The sequence below is a fragment of the Apteryx mantelli genome, chromosome 2 (assembly GCF_036417845.1).
Source record: "Apteryx mantelli isolate bAptMan1 chromosome 2, bAptMan1.hap1, whole genome shotgun sequence".
Classification (NCBI taxonomy): domain Eukaryota; kingdom Metazoa; phylum Chordata; class Aves; order Apterygiformes; family Apterygidae; genus Apteryx; species Apteryx mantelli.
This window is the reverse complement of record NC_089979.1, coordinates 158,930,265-158,954,058: the sequence shown is the minus strand read 5'-3', so window position 1 is coordinate 158,954,058 and position 23,794 is coordinate 158,930,265. Positions and strand designations below refer to the sequence as shown.

At 36.0% G+C, this 23,794-nt stretch overlaps 1 protein-coding gene across 1 annotated transcript in view; it reads right to left on the bottom strand.

Moving 5' to 3' along the window:
- The window catches only part of VIPR2 (vasoactive intestinal peptide receptor 2), a 60,300-nt gene that overhangs the window by 12,461 nt on the left and 24,045 nt on the right, over nt 1–23,794 (bottom strand). Inside the window, exons 5-8 of the mRNA XM_067292525.1 lie at nt 8,844–8,941; nt 4,147–4,288; nt 1,763–1,913; nt 719–779 (exon numbers count right to left, since the gene is read on the bottom strand). Coding sequence (XP_067148626.1) covers nt 719–779; nt 1,763–1,913; nt 4,147–4,288; nt 8,844–8,941 — 452 coding nt within the window. The remainder of the gene's footprint in view (nt 1–718; nt 780–1,762; nt 1,914–4,146; nt 4,289–8,843; nt 8,942–23,794) is intronic.

Here is a 23,794-nt window from a genome sequence, read left to right as displayed (position 1 = left end):
CACTTCAGAGTTCTTCTAATTGTTTAGTAGTGGCGAAGCAGAAAGGAGTTGTTTATATGTTAGAGGTCTTTCAAAGAGAACCTAGAAATTATGCAGGTTTTTCAATTTAACTGCAGAACCAAATAATTGAAAAATATTAGTCAGATCCCCCAAAAAAGAATGTGAAAATTGTTTGTCCCACTAGCTCTTCTGTCCCATTCCTCAGTGCCAGCAGGAGTAGCAAGTCTGATCTTCCTGCAAAGTTCTTATCTGAGCTCCCCTTCTTGTGCCAAGAACAGCCAGGCCTCGCTCTCTTTAGTCATAGTTTTACCTGAATCTGCACAGCTTAGATATGTTTACACTACATTGCTTCACTTATGTGAATGTAATATATCCAAAGATTTCTAAATTTCAATCCTTTGAGTTGCCAGTTTGCAAATTTGGATGCCAGTGGTCTACATGTGTATCTCAAGGAGGAGCATTAGTCAGAACATATCTCTGCCACCTCCTTCTCTTAAAATTTCCCAAATAAATAGCATGCATAAACTTCATGCTGAAGAGATTTTAAACATTTGTCTCTTGAGTGTGACATCTGAAATTTCAGCTTTCCTGTGTTTATCTCCTTCAGAACAGCAAACTACCTTTCTGTGAACAGCACCATATCCTTGCCTCTTATCCAAGGCAAGGCTTGTACTGGTACAGTCGGGGACTTCAGGCTTTCCCTTTCCCACCTACTTACCCAGTGTCCTCTAAAATGACTCGTGTCACTGTCCATGTAATAATGAATATGGTAGGAATTCCTAAAAAAACAGAGAGGTTTAGAGGAAGATTATAAATAAATAAGTTCAGCCTGCTTGTAACCATTAATTTCCCAAATATAGAGCATATAGTAAAGAGTATAATGGAGAGAGAGGCCCAGGTGATCAACCACTCAATGCTAGCACTGTCTTACTAACAAATACTGCAGGGAAGTGGGTTCATTTCTTATAAAAATGTGGCTGTAATCACTAACAGACAAAGCAGGTGCCTTTCTTGGTCTCTTTCTTAGGTTTCTTTCAAGCGACCTATAGGGAGATACCAAACCCACACCCGTTCTCAATTTAATTACAAAGACTACAGTATAAAACTGAAGGTTAAATCATTTCATAAGGAAACATTTACATACACTGGTTTATTCCTAGCAATACCTAAATGTTTTATGACCACTTATTCCCGGAAGCTTTAAACTGCTCCATATATACACCACTGCACTGTCTGTAGCGGGAAGGAATACATGTATTTAAAAACAGATGGAGAATATTTAATGAGCTTTTCAACAAAGGCATGTGGCATAGCATAGCCTGTGTCCATACACCTGAACTTTCTTTCTCCTCCCAAATTAGGACAGCCTGAATCATATGAATCATGCTTTGGGGTGGCAGTCCCTGGATCATCCTGTTCCCTGAACCACCCCTAGGCAATGTCAAGGAGTGCAAATTGGCACAGGTGAGAACCACGCCAAGGAGCATGCAAACAGGTAGGCGATCATGGGTCTTGGCTGGCTACGGGCTTAGCAGTAAGCTGGGGGACGAGCATGGAGGTTTTGTGCCTGCTCTCCCCCATGCTGCAGTGGCCATACCTGCGCCGGAGAAGCTGAACTGAGGAACTAACGAGTCTGAGGAGTCACCTCATGAACCAGAGTCCTCTGATAGAAACTGCATCATTACCTCAGTTGAAATACCGACTCTAAGTAATACCCAGGTAAAGAAAAAAGACTATTATCGGAAGGTACTTAAGTTCTTACCCCATCCAATCAGCAGATAGATTGTGAAATGTCTGTTGGGGGAGAATATTAGCACAAGGAGGATGTGGAGGTAAAGTCCTTCAACTAAGAGCCAGTAAAAGTTTGCCATAACACCATACTGAAAAAATACCAAAATAGCCTTGCAGCCCACCTGAAATATGAGAACAGGGATGAAACTTGTTGCAAGAAAGATGCTGTATTATTTTGTTAGTAATATTTCCTATAAGTTTTAATTCTCCATATAATGTTTGTAACCCAGGTCCAGTAGAAAAAGTTTTTCTTCAGTTAACCATAAAAGTAAATTGATACATTTGAAAGAATACGGTATATATATAAAAAGCTTTATTATAGAAATTTTAGATGGCTCATAGCAAATTCACTTAGAAAACTTGAAAACATCATAGCATAAATATTCTAAAAGGTGATGGTTATCAATAAATGTACACACTTGCAATAGCTGGTTAATGAATGGCTATTAGATTAAATCATCAGCTGTTAAATGGCTAATAAATACATAAAAATCTAGCTGTATAAATTTTTCAAAACTGTACTTGAACTTCATAACATATTAAAAATTAATGAAGAAATTGCTCTATGAATTTTTAAAGGTTAGAAAGGAAACAATGAAAAATATAACTTTGTACCACGAATATCCCAAGCAAACTTAGAAGAAAAAGTTGAATGGACTTTTAAAAATGATGTTTTCCCTTTACAAAATGCTCTAGTGTTTCTTAATTAATAAGACACAAACATATATGAGAAACTGAAGTCCCAGTATAGTTATAGTCTGTATGCTGCTCCGCAGAATTAATTTTCAGAAGTCTGTGCTGCTGATGTTCCACAGCGCTGGCTGCTGCTACTTTGGTACTTCCCAGGAGGAGTTTGGGAGGTAAGAATTGAACATAAAAATGTTTCTGCTGAGACTGCACTGAGAAATGTGATGATATGGTGAATGCAACCTAGTGAATTAAATATTATACAGTGATTTCTCCTAGTTTCTGCCTGCTTTACTCTCTCCCCTGTTCTAAAACACCTTGTACCTCTGCTGCTTCTATTAAAAATCCAAGTATGCCAAATGCCTAGCTAGGTATCTTATTCATTTAGTGATTGATTCCTTTGTCTAAACATAGGTATCTACTACTGTGTCAGATGCCTTAAGGTACCCCTGACTCCAGCAGCCTGGCCAGAAGGGCACGGGTCTCCCTGTCAGCCCCATGTGGATATCTTGGATATCTCAGGGCATCCCAAGTAGCACTACATGCCTATATTCAGGCAACTAAATAATACCCGAAGGCTTGAATTCATTTCACCTAATTTTAGCTGCCTAAAGCAAAATTTCTGGTCTAAGCTAGCCACCTACTAGCTAGCTAGCTTCTTCTACAGCTTGTGAAGAGAGACAGGCATGTCCAGAGAGAATCTTAAAATAGCTGAGACAAGTTGCCCTCTGGAAAGGACTATTTCTCTCCTAGCGAGAAAGACAGAAGCCCAGAGGAGCAGCTTAATTTAATCATCCTGTTCAGTGACTAACTAATCTCGCCGCAGGACTCTGAAGGGATATCCATTGCAGAGTGGTAACAGGCCAGAAACTTTAACAGGGGAAAATTAAATATTTCAAAATGACAATTGAAACTTGTTTTGATGCTTTAGATCAACACTTAATGCCTAAAATTTTTATATTCCTTCTTAAGTTCCAACACACATTTACTGCATACACTCCTCTTGACTTACACTATACACTATTCTTGACTTACACACCTGCACCAAAACATTTTCCCTCCCTGCTGCAGTTAAGCCTGTATCAGGTCTATTTCCAGATGCTGAATAGTGAAGGCATCTGTCATTAAAGTCAGCCAAAATTATGGATCTGTGTCATTCAGATCTAGGACCTAGTTGCATTCTTTTTCAAATTGGGTGCTTTTAAAAATCTGCACCTGCAACAGAGCCGTGGAGCGCACACACAGGCTGAAGGGGCAAACCCTCCATGCTGCTAGGTTCCAGAGGTGGGATCCAGCCAGTGCACGACAAAGCAGCTTTATCGAGCTGGTCATTCCAGAAGCAATGCATCAGAAATTAGTCAACAGGCCAAAAACTGACAAATTCAAATAGGGTAGTATCAGGCTGCAGCGAAGAATAACTGGAGAATAAAGGAAATTGCAGAAAACAAATAGTATTTTGAGGGTCCACGGACTAATCTTTCAAAGGCCTAAGAACTTTTGATTACCCCTGGCAGTCCACATGTCTACTTTGGACCTATGGACCCAGCTATTATATTCTCTACAGAATCCTCCACATTGACAGCTTGGTATTCCTAACTTAAAAAGGATCGGGGAGGAAAATGTAGTGAGGCAACAGTATCACACCAGGTAGCAAAAGAGGTTTATTACCCATGAGGTTTGATCCTCTGAACAGTGAGCTGTGTTGGAGCTGGAATAGAGAATATCATCCTTGACTAAAACAGAGATTGCTCTTAGAATGAAAGAGAGGAACAGGTTCAGATGGATGTAGTTCCGAGTACAATGAAGTTTTCTAAGAAGAGATTTAAAAACAGGCATTTTAGATTTCAAGATAGAAAGCCTCTTGAACAGACTTCTATTACTCTCTCTCTGTTTTTTAGTGATATGAACCTTGCGTAAGCACCTACCCTTTCCTCCTCTGCATATTGTCAGTGCTGCCTTGCTGTTTTCTTTTATTATTATTTTCTGTCCAAAATATCCAAATAAAGCATCTTTGACTCCTTTTCAGTATCACAGACCAAAAGATGCCAACAGCATTTAGCCCACACTTCATTCCAGTCTTTTTCTTGCAGATAAAATCTTGATTAACCTGCATGTGTTTCAGACATGCTCTCACTTATTATTTTCTTGTTTAATTTTTTATTTCTTTAATTCCTGCATTTTCCTATATAATGGCTTTTCATCCTATGATATGAATATATGTGAGAACAATTAAAAAATGCTTGCAAAACATTAGATTGCATATCCTTTCTGTCCAGTGAGATATAAAATTCCTCTTCTTTTGTCCAGCAGCCATGTGAAAGCCTGACAAACAAATGAGGAATTTACTGTTCCAAGTGAATGAGCGCTAAGGGCAAGTGATTTAGCACTTGCGAGTCTTTCACTTAAAACACATTCCCTTCAAAATCTCCCCATTTAACACAGATATGTTATAGCAAATTCCCAGAAACCTAATTGCTGCGAGTTTTTTTTTGGTCAAAACCAGCACCTTGCACTGCATCTGAAAATAAGTCAGAAGCCAAGGCATTTTAGCAAGTATGATAACCAATGAAAGAATGAAGCTGCAACAGGATGTTATGGCTCGTTACTGTGTTCTGTGCAGTATCAGCTTCCAAGTAGTCTTCAGGTGTAGATTTGTACAGAAAAACACTGAATAACCCATCTGAAACCACAAAAGCAAGGCTAATCACCGTGAGTGTAGCATTTCCAGCTGAGGAATGCTAATAAATAAATAAATAAATAATAGATCCATTTTGCTAGCCTCCAGTTTACAAAGGACATAATACGAGGCTGATATTAAAGCAGTTGTTAAAACTCTAACTGTTTCTGTGGCTATGCATGTCCTTTCCTGAATCAGGTTCTGCAAAAAAACAGAGGTATAACTATTAAGTTATATGGCATCATACACTTCTGTGGAACTCAGAGACACATGCAAGAGAGGTACGGGAGCAAAATATTTTTCCTGAGTAATTAATTTAGAATTTAGTACCTTGTCACATTCAGTAGTTGAAATAATAAATGTTGTATCTATAAAAGGCTGTCATATCAACACTTTGGAGGTACTGGGCAAGAAAGTCTTCTTATTCGGGGTTATGCATGATGATAAATGTTGTTCTTTAACAGTGACACAAAAACTATTACCCTTATATCTTTGATAAGACTAAGCCATGATAGAAAACTATCATGTAAGGAATGTTTACAGACAGTTGACGTACATGAGAGCAAGCATCTAATGGAAATGATGGAGTTCATATTTTTCTCCTTGCTAAGATACACATATTAAAGAAACTGACACTTTCTTTGGAAGGCTTTGTTATATAGGAGGGCTCCCAAAGGAACTACACAGTAAGAGCTATATGGTAACTAAAATTTCACTGATATGTAGAAATATGCTGTTCTACAATTTGTTTGCATTCTGAGTTAGAACAAAACAGCATGTTTTAAGATATCTGAAAAATACTATTTGTTTTTAAATTATTTTGAATTCCACTTTTATAAAACTGTACGATATCTTAGAACTTAGACATTCAAAATCAAGAAGAAAGAAACTTCGATTCTAAGAAGAGTAAAACAACTTCTTTTGACTTAACCAAAATTGTTACTTTTGATGTTTATATATAAAGTTTGCAGAAATCAGGATGTGCCTGGCATATGATAAACTGGCAACGTCCAAAAACGTTTTGCCAGAAAGTTTCCAATATGCTTTAATTATAATAAGTACATAGAGTATTATGTGGGGAGTGACACCACAGCAACTTGAAAAATGCTGTCAGCATGGTCTAGCAAGATATTTTCAGACATTCATGTTCTATGTCTTTGTTCTAACACTAAAAGATTAGCCAGATATAAAAACCTTTCCTTTTACAATGCTTCTAAATCTGTCCTTTATAAATATTAGTAATGGGAATCCATATTATGTTTCTGTAAAGATTAAAATCAAGCACAGTAACTATCATCTCTAGAAGAAATGAAAAAGAGAATCTTGCAACAGCATGGAAACTTTCAGAGACAGCTTTCCTTCTCCACCCAGCAGTTCTGCTTCTAGTGTGCTTATAGCTGATATTTTAAACAACAATAAAGCCCTGAGGCTGTATCTGTTCTGCCAGACAGTATATGACAATATATAATGGACTGCAGAAGTCCACACCTAAATAAGAATTCCCACATCTTTGTCATGAATACAGTACCCACAGTGAAATTAAAATTCACTTTATCCCATGTTTTCTTTCATAAAATAGCACTGCACAAATTCAGGATTAAATACAATACAATTTGAAGCACCCATATACAAATCCAGCAATGCACAATTTTAATAATCTCTTGTTTTACTAATATCTAGCATTCAAATTCTAATTCCGCTGGATGAAGTCAGGATTTTCACTTCTCTACTGCTTTAGTAACTTCCAATTTTTAACACACTACCTAACTACCAAAAACTCCCTTAGTTTCATTTAGAGAAGTTACTCTTTGCTGTCTTCTTTAAACACAACAGGATGAAAGCGTGATGGCTACATTCAAAGGAGAGTGTATTTCAGGAGTGAATGAATCATCCTTACCAACAGTGTATTGGCATTGTCTTGGGACCTTTCAGGGCAAACTGTGCTTAGAACAGTTTGAGGTGTTAACAACCGAATAGGGGAAAGTTAAATCTTGCAGACACATCTCTATTTTCCAAACTCTATCCTTAAAAATGAATGAAATATATGGGATGCCCTATAACGTGTCAGAAACACACACACACATAGCATTTTGTATTCACTTGTACTGTTGATATCTTACAATTGCTTCAGCTGCAGCCTTCACAGTAAATGTCTCCTTGTTACCTGCTTGGGAAACTACATACTGACCAGGGTATTTGAAAACCAATTTGGGTTCCTAATTTAGCTTACTATGTTAGGAGGCTAATGCCCCTAAACTCCCTGTATAGTTAACAGAGAGAAACAAGCTCTTTCAGAGGGAGACTTGGAAGACCTTATAATCTCCCACAGAAAAGTCTGTCTTTCCACTGACTCAATGGAGGGATTGTGGAGATCAGGCTCTTAACCTGGGTATTTAAATTGTGTCTAAAGTTGCAAGACTTGAGTACAGCTCTGAAATTTTCGATCTATCTTTTGTACAATTTTTAAGAATATATTTATGAAGACATTTGTTATAAAACTGTAAAGATGTTTGTTATAAGTCTGTATAGATACTAGCTGGATGTCAGCAAAATGAATATGTGTCTTATTCTCACCAAATGACTGACTTCTGATGATGGACAACAGTCAGGTGTCTATGATATACTTTCTGCCTTAGATGTGTCCATTGGGTTTTAGCAGTTTTGAAGATGGCTGATTTGCTTGTAAGTCTTTGCTGGGATAAAGAAGATTACCATGAATCATTCCATTCATTTTTTTCAAAGATATCCCAAAAGATAATCATGGGTCATGCATCTGCTCTGAATATTTAATTACTGAGACAATTCAACGGCACTCTCAAAGGTTTACAGAATAAGCCATAGGAATAGCTCATCAGAGGACTGATGCTCTGACAAGCAACACGCAGCTCCTTACTACTACTACTCCTTATATTTACACGTACTTCTTTTGTATCAAACCCAGGTGATGCATTTTCTTGATTTTCTTAGTACCTGGTGGAGAGAGGGACAGGAAAGCTGTGCGAGGATTATGATGGAGAATATATTGGCTATTCTATTAGATAGGTAGAAGTGAAACATAAAGGCATGAAGTTGGAGAAACTGAGAAGAACTATGATACTGATAATACCGTTTTGCCCTTTCTTTTACCAGTAGGGGTCTGCTTTCAGTCTCAGATAACTACTGGAATCCTAGGCAACATCAAAAGATAACAGTGCCTTTCCCAGCACTGCTTAACCAAAACTTTGCACATTCAACACTTTCCTTCAGCACAATCATCCATACCTTTACAACCCCATCCAGACAAATTAGTGATTGCCTTAAATTATATTACTCCTCAAGACCTCTCAGAAGCTTCTGCAAACAAAGCTGTCCACTTGTCCAGCGTTAAGAGACCAGCTTCCTACTTATTTTCAAGAGCAATTCAAGGTGTTGATTTTGATACTCAAGTAAAAAATGATTTATTTAATCCATTCCAAAATTACTATTCTTTTTTATATAGGTTGTAATGCCTGTAAATTTGTAAAGTGCTTTGAAATTTTTTAATATGACTGGTGCTAGCAAAAATCAAGTTATCATTTCATTACTGTCACCTATTTAATTGAGCAAAGTATAAACCCAATGCATTTTCTAAATATCTGAGTAATCAGTTATCAGACAACTGTTAAAACTGTCTTGTCATTGTTCTTATTTACTCATGAAAAATACGTACCTGAAAAGACAAAGAATTATACTTCCTGTTGTAAGAGCGATCAGAGATACACTGTGTCCAAGGGTATAAATTGCTTTCACCCTTACATAGAAGTTGACCTGCACAGAAAAATATATATACAGAAACCACTTACTGATATGTAAAACTGACTGTAAAATGATATCATTTTCCATTAAATCTGAAGACTAGAAGTCATATATCACATTATTTTCATCCCTTGGGCTACACAACATGGGAAGAATGTGTAATATCTTTACTCCAATATATTTTTGCATTACAACATCTCAAGCCAATTGACCTTAGTAGAAAATTCAGCCTCAGAATGTCGAAACTTAGACACACAAGCTGATACACTTTCAGCTGATTATTCCATGTCAATGAGGTCAAAGCAAGTATGAGATTCATAAACTCCCATAAATACTATCAAACTGGGAAGAATGAGCCACTGTTTGAAAGAACGGATTATCTCTGAAAGAGCTAATCTCTCAGTCCTTCTACTCCAGTGTACTCAGTAATGCATTTATATAGCAGTTTAAGTCTACAGACATGTTTAAGTCTCTTTACTTTCCTATTCCATATGTTCAAATATTTCATTAAATTCTGACCCAAACAATCCTTTATATCTTTAGTAAAATTATTTGTTGAAGCTTGGAAAGTCATCCTTTCCACAAAGAAAAAGCAGATTAAAGAGCATGGTCTGCTGGTTAACTGTAGTTATCTGTAAATTTACCAGCCACATATTATGACATTAAATCATATTTGGAATGAGAGTATCAAGAAAAATGATGCTAAATAATGTCAGAATTAAGCTGCTTCTTGACTTATGTTTACAATGAAGTCATTAGACTGAAATTACTTTCCATGAAATCTAGATAAAATATTAAAGCTGTAGAGTTATTTACTATTTTATGGAATTAATGGGTAAGTTTATAATAGCAGTGTAGAATGTGCCATGTTATACAGACAGAATTTCAAAATTTTGATCAGGTGCAATGTCTGTCTCATACTTTCCAATTTATGCATTTATGTATTCACCCCTTCCACCTCTCTCTACTTGGCACACTTTAACCTGGATTTGCCCTTCAATTCCTTGATAGAGTGGTAGAATTATATTCCCCAATTCTGTCAAATTTTGGACGGCTCTGAAAGCAATGCCTGGAGACAAAGCACTTTGGAGCATCCCTATGCTTCTTTAACCGGCTCATGTCATAGCAAAAGGAACATCAGCCAGTCCCCAGGCAGTTTTCCGGGAACTGAGTGATAAACCATTTCTCAGCAGCAATTACGACAGCCCATAACAGGCTTCTTCCATGGCACCAGGAACGCTCCAAATACATTGAGCACCTCCCTTCTTTCATTCAGCCTGACCTCCTCTCCAAAATCACGGAAAGAGGGTATTGCTAACACTTAATGGCTTAACACTTTGGCAGCCTCATGTATCTGTCACCAGTATTCTGGAAGAATGGAATTTTATTTCCCGACCTTGTGTACATCAGGAGCTGCAAATAAAGCGGTTCCTGCAAAACTTGTAACTGATGCACAGAAGTTCCACAATAAGTTTATTAGTTGTCATCTTGTTGGCATTTGCAGGCCACATTGAAGACATTTCTACCAAGTGTACAAATATAAATTTGAAGGGCCTTTGTATCAAAAGCTCTTAACACCTACCATGTAAATATTGTAAATTTGAGGGGAATAAATGTAATTCGCAAAATAAGTTGCAACGACAATAGATCTGCTTAGTTTAAATACTGAGCGGAAGGTTTCTTTTTCACTTTCACAGGAAAATCTGATTAGCAGAGCTGTCCTTTTAATAATAACTGTGATGCCCAAATAAAAACAAAAATCATTACGATACTGCAGAGCAGAGACAGAGGTCTCTATGGGTATGCTAAAGCCATGCACACAACACCTAGTAAGAGTGGACATAGGGACAACTTCACACCACTCTCATCTTCTTGTCCTGGGAATTACCAAGTAGCTTAACAAATCCTGACATGATAAAGGAACCCCTGGACTCCTATAATTTGTATTTGTTAATAGCCCTCAAAAGGTAAGTAGGCTAACGAGGAGTTCTGATGTAAATTGTGTCCTGATCCTTTCACAGTCCCTAGCAGAAATGACTTCCTCCCTCCCAAGAATAGTCAAAGATTGGTATCTATTCAGGTTTCTCACTATGCTAGAAAAACCTAAAGCAGCTGTAAGGTCTCTCTCTGCTACAGAGTGGTCAAAATGTGATACAAGTTGGTTATAAGATCTGCTCCAAAGAAAGAGTCTTAGGTTTGCCTGGTTAAGCAGAAATAACTCCAAGATAGAAAGCATGTGAGTTTGGCATATACAAACTCACGCTTTTAGTATTAACAGATAACTAAACTGACCGAACTGTATGCTTGTCTGTAACTCACATGGTCTCTATACTCCAGACTTAAGACTACCTCCTGCCACCTACCCATTAGACATGCTCATTTCACTTCTCTTCCTTACTTCTTTCAAAATTCTCTTGTGCTCACTTTCTCTCTGTTGACATTTGCCATGAACTCCTTTTTCTGTAGATCTTGTAAAGAACTCTACACACCACACTGGTACACAGTAAGTTTTAGGAAGCTGACAGTTCTAGAAACATCATTATTCTGATCCAGGGATGCATAAAAATATTTGAATTAATAAAATAAGCTTGCTTACAATAAAATTGTAATTAGAATTACAATTAAATTTGTAAAATAGCAATTTTGTTTATGCAGTTCTGTTGCTAGTGACTACCTATCCCATATTCTCAAGAGCGATCAGAGTCCAGCAACTGTAAGAAGTAACTTGAAATTGCACATTTCCTTTCAACAAGAGAAAGTAGCTATTCTTAAACATGTTTGACATTTTTGAGAACTCATTACTCAAGTACTTGGCTTCTACCTGATACTGAATATAGCATTAATTTCTCAAAAATGAGTCATAACATCCTTTAGTATTAATTCAGCCAACTGGTTTCTGTATTCACTGCATGGAGTGGATTTCAAAAACTCTATTGTGTACACACAAAAAAGTCTTATCGTTCTGAGTGACTAATCCAGGTTGTATAGCATACACAAATGCATACCTATTGCACATCTTACTATCACATTTAATGATGTAAGTAAATTCAGGTAAGCTATATCAACACCGTGTCCTTAACATTTAATATCTTAAATGTTTTAAATCACAGTCAGTCAAAAGTATGCATTTTATTGATCAGTAGAGAATACTTCTATTCATTGATATTCATTTTCTCCATTCAAATACATAAAGGAAACCCAAATACAGAGTAACAACATTCTAGCTATAAAGCATCTAAACAATAACAAACGCAGTATCAAAATGTCTTTTTTGCTGGCCAAACTAAATAAAGTGCAGCTACAAACTCATTGCACTGAAATGAACATGCTGAGTCAAGTACCAGTGGATTTCAGGTCCATACATGGGATGAGAAGAGCTTTTTTGTCAATCATGGATGATAATTTGTCACCAACTGAGAGAGGACAGAGATCCGTTCTCATCCCGCAAGATTCCACCTGCAACTTCTGACACCATCATCCAGTTTACCCAATCTTTTTGACTTCCAAAGCAACATCCCTGTTAGCTCCCTTCCTTCTGCAGCCAAAGATACTGATTACAGAATCAAGATCTGAGAAAATGCAGTTAGAAGAGACATTCATTTCACTGTTAAGGAGAACTCTCCATTTGGTAAGCACAACTCCACTGGCCTAATTAACAAACTGTACCTATTTGCCTACATGTAGTCATCTTGTACTACTTGGGATGCCTTAGACATCTGGATGGCAGATGGGGCAAAGGACCTCTTTACTGGAATGGCAGTGGCACATCAAATAACACTGGATATCTATGCTTAGGCAACCACATCAAGCTGTGTTTCCACATACTAGTGATTAGACACCTCTCAAGTAAACATTAAGAATTTTGATCTGCAAGGTGAATTTCATCCTTCCTGGTTTTAAAACATAGGCTGGTAAGTATGTGAATGCAAACGATTGGAAAGTATGACTGTTGAATGTGCTAGCATGGACAAGACTAAAACACTCAGGAAATTTTTTCTAGCATCTACTCCGATGTTCTGAACATGTCTGAGTCCGTTCCCACCAGATAAGAAAACCTGCCGTGTATGGTGAAATGTTTCACATTTGGCTTCTATTCTGAATGGATAAGAACAAATCTCTTGCCTTCTGATCACTTTTTCTGATGTAATTATTCATAATTCAACAAGTTCATTATTTCTAAAACAGTACTGCTTGTATTATCATATCATTCTTGTCTATGCATTGTATTTTCTAGGATGTAAACAATCCTTTGAAAGGTCCAGATATACCAGATCTAGAGAGAGACTGCATATTCTCCTTAATTTTTTGTCTTGACTTGGAGGTATTTGTTTAGGAAATACATAAATTGGCTGGTGCCAAGTATATTAAATTTATTTCCATGTTTACTCTGCATTGTATTTGTTCATTTTTTCCATATTTGCCCACCTACTTTTCAGAATGAGTTGCACTAATCCTACATTATTTTCCTCCCCTTATTCCTGCCCTAGACACGGCACCTATTATACTTTCATAAATTCGGAACACAGAAGCAACTGATTTACAAACTCTAATGAGCAATGGCCACTATAGCCATGAGATGGCATGCACTATGAAGTTTATGGGAATGATTCTGGACCAGAAGTATTATTAGGAAATTGCAGTCAGACCAATGTTCCCAAGGGAAAGCCTTGATTCTGCTTAAACATTCTGCTTTACTTTGTATCAAGAACAATTTGAACTCAATATGTCTTTTACTTTCCCTTTTCTTGGAATCCTATGGGATTCCATTCCACTGAGTAAAAACACTATGAAATTTATCTGCTTTATGTAATTCAACCAAGCATTTTTTCCATTTTGGGGGAATAGTTTTTGGACATGTCTATAAAGTTCATCTTAGGACAAGCAATTTCACTTTCTTGTAAATGTTTTCCATGCCAAGGAATGTAAAGTGCCTGTTTATTTTCTCCAAATATGTTAGAATAAAGTGCAGGACAGCACAGTAAAGTCGAAGATGCTCTAGCAGCCACTGAATTTGTAGGGATGGGTTCATCTGAGCCAGCTATCTAGATTGTCTTTATATCCAATGAAGAGAAACAGACAGAGGGTGATTCATGTCATCCTAAGTGTTTCATATCATCCTAAGCCAGGCATCTAAAATAACTTAGAAGGACAATGTAGTAAAAACACCTACTTTTTCTCCATTAAATACAAAGTGAATCTAGAGTGACTAGTGCAAATGCAGATGATATGTACCTAAAGTTAGACAATATGAATCTGCCCCAGGAGTCTCTCCACTGATTTGGTCAACTTTCCATCATGCAGTAAGAGCATTATACAACTTTTTTTTTTAAATTTGTATTAAGATTTTTTCCTTTATTCTATTTTCCATCTTGTTTTGAAGGCCACCATTTGAAGGATGGCATTTGTTTTGTTTGAAATTTTTCTAACTGAGGACCAACTCTCATGGGATTTCAGATACCATAAATCTGCTTTCTCAGTAATAATATCACAAAACAAACAAACAAACATATTCTTTTAAAACCTTTCAAATAACTACTGGTGACCAGGCAAAGCAAATGAGGTAAGGCTCATTTTGCTTAATACATATAATAGTGGGATATAACCCTTCTAAAAGATAGGCAACTCATCAGAACTAGTCATTTCATCTCCCGAGAGAGAGGGAGTTAATGGAGGAGAACAGACTCATTTACGCTATGATTCATGTGGTTCATTGTGCTTGTGGTGATTCAAAGACATTAGGATAAGATGAATTGCATCCAGGCTCCAAAGACTAGATCTCCTTTGACTGTATGGAGGACGCAAGCTGTCTGGCTTAAATGCAGATGTGTGTAGTGTGCAGTGTAGTCAGAGGAAGTCACCAGGGTTTTAATCCCTAGTCACATAAAAGTAAATTTTTTGAGCTTAATGATCAAATAATCTGTTTTGTGATGTGTCCTTCCGTTAGCAGCCATCATATTATTACTGGTTACTACACACAGTCCTAGTAATGCCAGCATGTAACATAACGAGCATGTATCTCCAAGTTACTAAACACTAATCAAAAAAGAAAACAGTAGTGTTTGGCACAAATAAATTACTGGGAAGTGAGAGAGCAAATTTCCTATATTTTTGAAGGGACTGAAAGATCAGGTGTCAGAAGCTTGATTGAGAAGCTGATTGAACTATGCTTTAAATACTGTTTTCTCACATAAATATAGGAAAATTACAGGTTTGAATCTTCTGTTACACCATTCTTACAATATAAAGGGGCCTTAATACATATATACAGCTGTGTATGTACACAGATTATGTATACAGCTGTTTATAGGTTAGTTAGATATCAAGGTAATTCAAATAAACCTGATTTAAATCAAATTAAAGAGAATTTTCATCAATTCAGCTTAGTTCAAAACCACAGAGTTAAACTGAGGAAAGTTTTCAGGTAGCCAGAGATTATGAGCCTCATTCTTTTAAATTCATTTCTTCTGCTGCAATTCACATGTGTTCAAAGTGAGACGCTGGTGAAAGGAGTTGCCATCCTCACCAGGTCTAAAATTCCATCATGACCGCAGCTCCAATTCTAGCTGCTGGAAATTGCAGATGTTATTTTTGTTCAAAATATCCTGTGCTTTTCTCTTAAAGGCTATCTTGCAGAAGTTAGTGCTGCAGAATGATTTTATAGTATATTAAAGAAAGCCTAGATGTCCATTTCAAATTTTTTGTTTCTTAATTGTATCCTTACATTGCATCTGTTATAGGAAAAGTTCTGATAAAAACTGTAAGAGTAAAAAGCCCTTCTTGAACACAATTTTTATCTTAAAATCTATGTCCTAAGCTATGTCTTCTTTTACTACATCACCATATAACTTGCCTTTTTGACTTGTGCCCTCTATTTCCTGAGATGGAAATCAACACTCGAATAAGTAGATGAAGAGAGAACAATATCACTGAAAGATATTTTTTGCCTAATGGCCGTCATCCCTTATGAATAATATGCTACCTGCTGATTTTACCAATAAGGCATATTGCATGGAGTCTGCATTGAGCTGTCCATAATAATGCCTACACCATTTCCTGGAGAGTTTATATCTAATTCATAACCCTCAGTACTCATGGTAAAGTGCACAAATTGTTTCTTTCAGGTCTGTTCTTGATTGGCCGGTCTAGACTGCCAACATTTTGCCCGGGTACCCAACTTTGGAGGCTGCCAGTTTGCAAAGGTAGCAAATTAAAGGACAAAAGTAATGATGTACAAAAAATGATGTAAAAAAATGAAGGATGTGCCTTTAAAAAATTGTTCACAATCATTCAGAGTGAAGGAAAACAGCCTACATGAATTTACAGGCAGTGTCAGCAGAGTATTCAACACAAATTTAGTTAACAGCATTTTTCAGATTATTTTCATGTCTAACTATGGAATTTCCAAAGTTAACTGCATCTGCCAAAGGGAATTGTGAATGGTCCTGGAATCCTCTGAAGGAAAAAGAGGATTCCCACTAGAGACATCCTTTACCCCAATTCTCTCCTGGCCTGGCTATTAACAGCTTGCAACTGAGATGATGCAAGTCCTTATAAAGCTTCTAGTGGTCAGTTCTACAGCACTGGCAAGAAATACAGGAGCCGTCATATTTACATCCTCCCAAGAGTCATGCCCACCATGTATAAGCCTATGTCACCTCTTGAAGTAGATGGAACTATACCAGTTATGGTCACTGTGTTTGAAAGTTCAAAGGTCTTTCTTCGTGTTAATTTTTGAAGGCATCATGAAACCCCATTATTCAAATTGGGAACTGGATGATTGTATAATAGCACCAACAGCAGTTGTAGGGGTTCTTTTTATAAAGCGAATTCAGCTACATAAACTTACACAAATTGTTGCAGTTTATAAACAAACTTGCATGGCAGGTGTTGATATTACAGAACTGAAAATATTACTTTAAATATTCTTCAGCCATTAGAGTAGGGAATGATGTGTACTGTGGCATAAAGAAAGTAGCTGTAGTTCAAATGGCATCTGGTTGAATGGAACAAGTCCAACTAAAAAGGAAAGAAGAGATAAAGTATCTTTTATTGTTCTGTACGATCACGAAAAATCTGTTTAGATTTGATTTCAGGAAAACTCCTTTGGTTGAATCTTTTAAAACTGGATCTACCTAAGTTGTAGCTGATTTCAGAATTTTAAAATGAAGAAAAAAAAAAAAGGTCAAACCCTGCATGAATTTTCTAAAAAAGCATTAGTTGTCCAGTCACACTGATGTAAGAGTGTCCCTAATTTAGCCTCCAGCTATGTATTCTGAGCTTGACTGTAACTGCCAGGGAGGCTGGATATGAAATGACTCCCGGCATTTCTAGCCACTAGGAAGAGTAAAAGAGATTTTCTTCCTCCAGAAAAACACATTACTTAAAATAATGTTTCAGGCATTCTGCACGCATGCATGACTCCTACAACAAATAATTTGAAGAAAATCGAAACAGGAATCCTATGTGCTCTTACTCTAGCACAATAGATTGCAGTGTCAATAGGACTGAATTTATCTGCTGGCCATTCCTCTGACAAAGAGACATTCATGAATTAGCTACACAGAAGAATAAGTTGAGTTTGAAGGTATATGTACCTCACCGGCCAAGAGTACTTTAACATTACCTTAACACTGACCTTGATCATTTTGTTCAAACTAAGTACAAGCAAGTAAAAAATAATTACATAATGGAAATTATTTTATCATATAACATCCTGGCACACAGAATGTGCAAATTTTTAATTATTCTGCACTTGGAAATGTGGCTAATGAGCACATTTCAGATCATTTTACTAGTCTTCTAACGCTCAGAGATTTTAAGCTTTTTATAATTTTCTACTGAGAGAACATTAACCTTTCTTCTCAACCTATTGAAAAGCTAGTTAAAGACTAATACATTTTGAAGCCATTACTTTAAAAATTATAACTATTTAAATTCAGGTGTTGTGATTTTCAAAAGTAAACAAAAAATTTAGATGATTAGCATGAGGTGTTTTACCAAACTCCATGCAGATGTAGATGCAATCATACTGTTACTTAGATTTTCTATATGAGGTGCCTGTGAGACCTATATAACTCAACTCCCCAAACTGGCAAAATATATTCTCTGCAATCCTAAAAAGATGCATTTATAAAATATTCAAAAGAAAATAAAAGACCAAAGATTAATATCTGCATTGTGTTGTGCCCGTGGAAATCCAAGGGAAAGAAATTACTTCTGATTAATATTGACTTAATCACAGCTATTAAATGTTTATCATTACTCTGTATTTTACACAGTACCACTTAGAAATAGACTCTTCATGTCGTATTAATGCAAAATAAACAGGCAAAGCCATACCAAATTTGACAGCTCATGAAAATCAATGGCTTTTAGGTAAGCAAGGTATGTTGGCCTATCTTATTTTCTATTTGCTATTCTGTATGAACCATAATTAGCTAGTTCCCAATATAAATTTAGTCTCAAACCTTCAAACTTAGTTAAAAAATAGTAAGATTGCCAGGAGTAAAAAATGAGTGCAATTGATCAAAACAGTTTAATACTACGTGATACATATATTAAAAAATATATATTAACACAGAGTAAACACTGAAACCCTTTGAGATTTTCTAACCGTACCGAAAGCACAAACTGATTCAAGTCATGCATATGAAATGCATCTAAAATTTCTGAAAGTCTAACAAAAACAGTATTTTTGCAACTGGAGTAAGAATAGCTGGCGTCTGTAAAATATTCACTTCGTTATTTGAGCAATACGGACTCCAAAACTGAAATTCAACAATTTACTTTTAATTTTTGAAGAAAATATTCAAACTACAATCACAAAATAAAACTCAACAGTTGATTAGGCACTGCAAAAATCAGTCGCTTACAATTATCAGAGCAAATTCAGGGAAAGGTTTACAGAATCTTTAACTGAAATCTAGACTCTAAAGACCTAATGGTACAGTGTTTCTTTTTTTATGGCTACCTAATGTTAATGGTCTTTAAAAGGATATGAAAAGACTGCATACAAAAATAAAGAGGATTAGTACATGTTTGTGTCATTAGTGTTATCTTGAACACCCTTTTTTGTAAGATCTATTCTAATGCCCAGTTGTGATTTGTCTTCTTAGAAGAGACACCTATTCCTGCTAATGTTTCCTTTAAAGTTAATTCAGTGTTATGTTTACTAAGTTCAGGAGACAGAAGTCTTCTGTTTCTTTACAGAATAGACATAGCACAGAAGCTCGCTAGGCAAAGTTGACCGTGTTACCCAGCTGATCCTTCAACCTCAGCCTTGGTTTGGAAGGACCTCTAGGGGTGAGAGGGTAATTCAGTGCTGAAAAGAACAGGAAGGATAAAAAGCTTTGAATAAAGTTTAGGACTAGATTCCTTGTCCAAAGAAGTTTTGCTATTGACCAACTATTACCCTTAACTTAAAAAAGAAAAATCTTTATTCATTTAACAGAAAAAAAAAAAGATCACTACTAAGGTATTTTCGATCATTATCAAGGCAGATACCTGCTGGTCATGTTTATTCTGAGGGTTAGTGTATTTCTGTAATACTATATATAAGGGAATCTAGTCTTCACAGATATGATTATTTGCAACTATATTAAAAATCTGTGGTCTTACATTTTTATAACATAAGTGTCACAGTGCATTCCATAATATCCAAAAATTCACACTGGAAGAACATTCAGGACACCTTGAATTGTGTAAACAATGCAAAATCAGAATTGGGCCTAGGAAATTAGTTCTGTGCTTTAGACATCATGAAACAAGCAAATGCAAATTAAAGTGTAATAAAGAATCTTAGTTCCTTCTTTTTGCAAAATTAAGTGAAACATCACAACAGCCATTTCTAAAATACTGTAGTGCTGACTTGTAAGTGGATAAATATTAACTGAGATAAAGAGATGGTTTATATGATCTGGACAATTTAATTATTTCCTATTTTTGGCTTCTGGTGCTTCTATACATTTTTAAAATAGCACAATATAAAATAGAATTTACCAAAACTATATCTAATAAAATTGACATTCCTCATGGTATTTAATAATCTTTGACATGCATAACATTCATGATATCCTTTTTCTGAAAAGGTTCTCCTTCAACTCACTTTAAGTCTAAACATTATCCTAAGATTAGTGTTAACTGCCTTGACGTAAAGGAGCCACCAGACATGGGAGACCAGTAATGTCTTAAAGACAGTATCTTTTAATAACAGTAGCATCATTAATTTTAATTATAGTAATAAGAATGTCTTCTTATTCAAAGTTGCTTAACTGCAGTGGGAGAGATGATAACCTTATAAATGCAGAAACCTCCATGCTTTGCTACCTAAGTGTGCGCCAGTATAAGCGTATCTTTGCATGTGAACATTCTCAGTGTGTACAGATCATGTGCAGTGTCTGTGGACAGTCTGCAATTTGTAAATTAAATTCCCACTTTGCTTTACAAGAGAGAAAAACAGCTTATATTCAGTCCCAGTCCTTCTCACTTGAAGTCAATGGAAGAAGATTTTGTATTTATTTTATGGAATACTGGTCTCTTAATCACATCTTGTGGAAAAAGTAATGACCAAAAAATGCAGACTGTAATGTAAATAAATACAGCATGACTCACAGACACACAAGAAAAGCATTGGGAGACGACAGCCCTGCGTTACATTTTCTTGAGAGGGAAAGGTTCAATTTAGACTCAGGACAAACAATCCATTAGTCCAGCGCAATGATCTACTTCACAGATAGAAGTAATGCACTTATTTTCTAAAGGCAGTTACAGACCTTCAAGAGAGTGTTTATCTGAGCCAGTCCTGACCTCACAGACTCTACTCCACTTCTCTTGGATAGGCCGTGCAGTAGCACACCCAGGACGTTTCTTTGACAGTGGCCTAGAGTGGATGCTTCAGGAAACTGGTCAAATAGGGGAATACTTCTTCCATAGATGATGCTTCTACTTACGCACAAGTTGCATTGGTATTATCAAGTCCTTAGTAGCCCTGAGGATCTTTTTCTCCATTACTTTGTCTTTGTATGACCCTATGTATTCAAATCACATAGCCTGTAGCTCATAAATATTGCGTTTTTTAAGTGATCTAATAAACCTGGGGCTAATCCATGCTAAGATTAGACAATGCCGTATTAACTGAACCAGACATTATTTTAAATAAAATGGTCAGAATTCAGTCCTTTACATTCACCAGGCATCTTGCATATATTGGTAATACTGACAGAGATTCTAATACCCTCTGAGGACAGCTAGGTCTCATCTTTAGCCTGTTCAGTCCAGATAAAAGATGTCAAAACATGTCCACATGAAAGAAAAGGTTGCAATGAGATTTAGCTTAGTTAATACATCTTGACATGTTTTTCTAGCATGGTCAAATCCAGTTACTCATTTTGCCATTGTGCTGCATGAGCTCAACAGAAATATAAAAGAAAAAGACAAAGACACTCATCTGAGTGACTGGGATGACATCTAAAACTTAATCTGTGAGACTCTTGAAGGTTAGTGGTAACTAATTTACTTACAGGAAAAAGGTTGGAAGTATGTAACAAAGATTTAAATACACACTTTGATGTGATGACAATATACAGAGTTTGTTTATGCCAATTTAAGCTCCAGTCCTGTAGGCACACCCATTTTCACCACGCGCTGGCCGTGAAAGCCACAGACCTACACTCTGTTCAGGAAACTGTGCTAACACCTCTCACAGCAAGGAAAAAAGTTTATTCAGGCAGTGTCAGATTTGTCAGACGGTCCCCTACAACTGCAAACAGAAGCACTAGAGGATACTAATGGAAGATTTAATACAACACAAAACCATTCCATTTAAGGGTGCTGTATCAGAAACTTACAGTTAATTTCAAAATGTGAAGCCAATAGTTTCCTTTAATAGAAGCTGTTAGTTATAACATTAGACATAGAATATAGATGTAATGTTTTAACTCTGAGTAAAATCAGTGCAAACTGCAGAAGCAGACAAGTTTATTGATACCTTTACGATACAAGTGAACTTTGCAGAGAAACAATGGATGACCTGCTTACAGTATCTTTAAATAAACTTTCTTGTTTCAAATCATTATCAACCTAAAAATTTGGTATCTACTAATTAATTACCCCTACAGTCTTTACTGACCAATCTCCTTCTATCATTTAAACCTTCTCTAGAATATTCAAAACTGCTTAAAATAGATACATGTCTATGTGTACATACATATATGTATATTTATATATATATATCCACATGTTTATACTTATTTTCTATATATATATGTAAAAAGTCCATATCTTAAAAGACAGCAAAGAGACAGGAGTACACAGTTAATTGGATCTATGATGCAAACTCATTCAGCAGTGAGAATACAGGCACCAAACGGACACTAAAGACAGTTTCTACCTACTCCTCAAACATTGTCTTTAGAAAAAAGCACACAGAAGAGAATTAAGACTTACCATAAGAAAAGCCTTTTGCAATCTGCTCTAAAATATTTTCTCCTTAGGTTTTATAACCCCTAGGAAAACCTTATACATCATCCTCAAAGCATATTGTCACATTCCATTTTTATGTCCAAAAATATTTTGTATCCAGGTACCTGAGGATACCTTAGGATATTTTCTTTTGAGGTACTATCATTGAGCACTAAGACCCAAATTCAAGAAAATATCTTCCTTCTCTGTATCACTTGGCTGATGCAGAACTTCAAATATCTCCTGAAATCTCATAGCAGAATGATACTTGTACTTTTTTGATTCTTTCCCATGAAGAGATGGATAGCCCATGCTATCCTGATTTCCTTTTCAGATTTGATTCTAATAACTTTATCCTTATTTTAACTACAAAAAAATTGAAAGTAAAAGAATACTCTTATTTAAATATAATATTTTCACAGGAACAATTATCTTCTGACAAGCCAGCACTATCGTACTGAATTTTCTTTTTGACTTGTCAACTTTAAGGTCAGAAAAATTTATTGCTATGCCCACTGAAATAATCAGTTTATGATCTTTAGGCAAAGAATGTCCTCTGAGCAGTAACACCTGTGCTCTAGAAAAGAGGATGGGGCCCTCATATCATGTTGCTTGAATTGCAGTCAATGCTTGCATTTCTACTCTCCCTCCCTGCAATAGGCTATGCATTTATACCATAGTCTATCTATGTTAGATATCTATGATATTCCATCTTTCTGCTTTGTACATTGGTTAAATGTCATTATTTTAATACCTGCTTTCCACATTTGTCTTCTAAGTTTTATCCTAGCTGTTTTACTATTTGCTGTTTTTCATGCTTATTCAAATCTCATTGCTACTTCCTATTTCCAGTATCTCTCATTTCATTCCTGCTATTACTGCAAATATAATCAACTTGCATTTCATTCTCCTCCTCCAAATTATTAATGAATATGTCAAATAAGAACAGCTTTTCTATTATTCTAGTTCCATCATCTGTCAGCTAAGTATATCCCACTACCTGAAATATTGTAATTTGTTAATTTGCCTTTTTAAGACTTGGCCAGCTTTCACTCCATGTGACAATGCCTGGGTAGAATGACGGTGTGTTAAAATGGCTCTCTTAAACAGTGCTGTTTTCATGTTCTCAAGCAGTCAGATCACACCAGTGTTTTGGAATGCGTCTGCACAAAGGACAGGAAAACAAAACATTCTAACCATTTTCTTTATCATCATTTTTCAAATACAGTAATGGCTGGGCTTCTAAATACATAAAAAATGTCAATTTATGATCAAGGTCCTCATGAAATATTTATTTATAAATAAGCTGACTGCAGCTATATAATATTATGAAATTTGTAACTGTTACTGTATTCACTAACTTTTAACAATCCTAAATGAGACTAAGCAGAATTGCGCCAATTATAG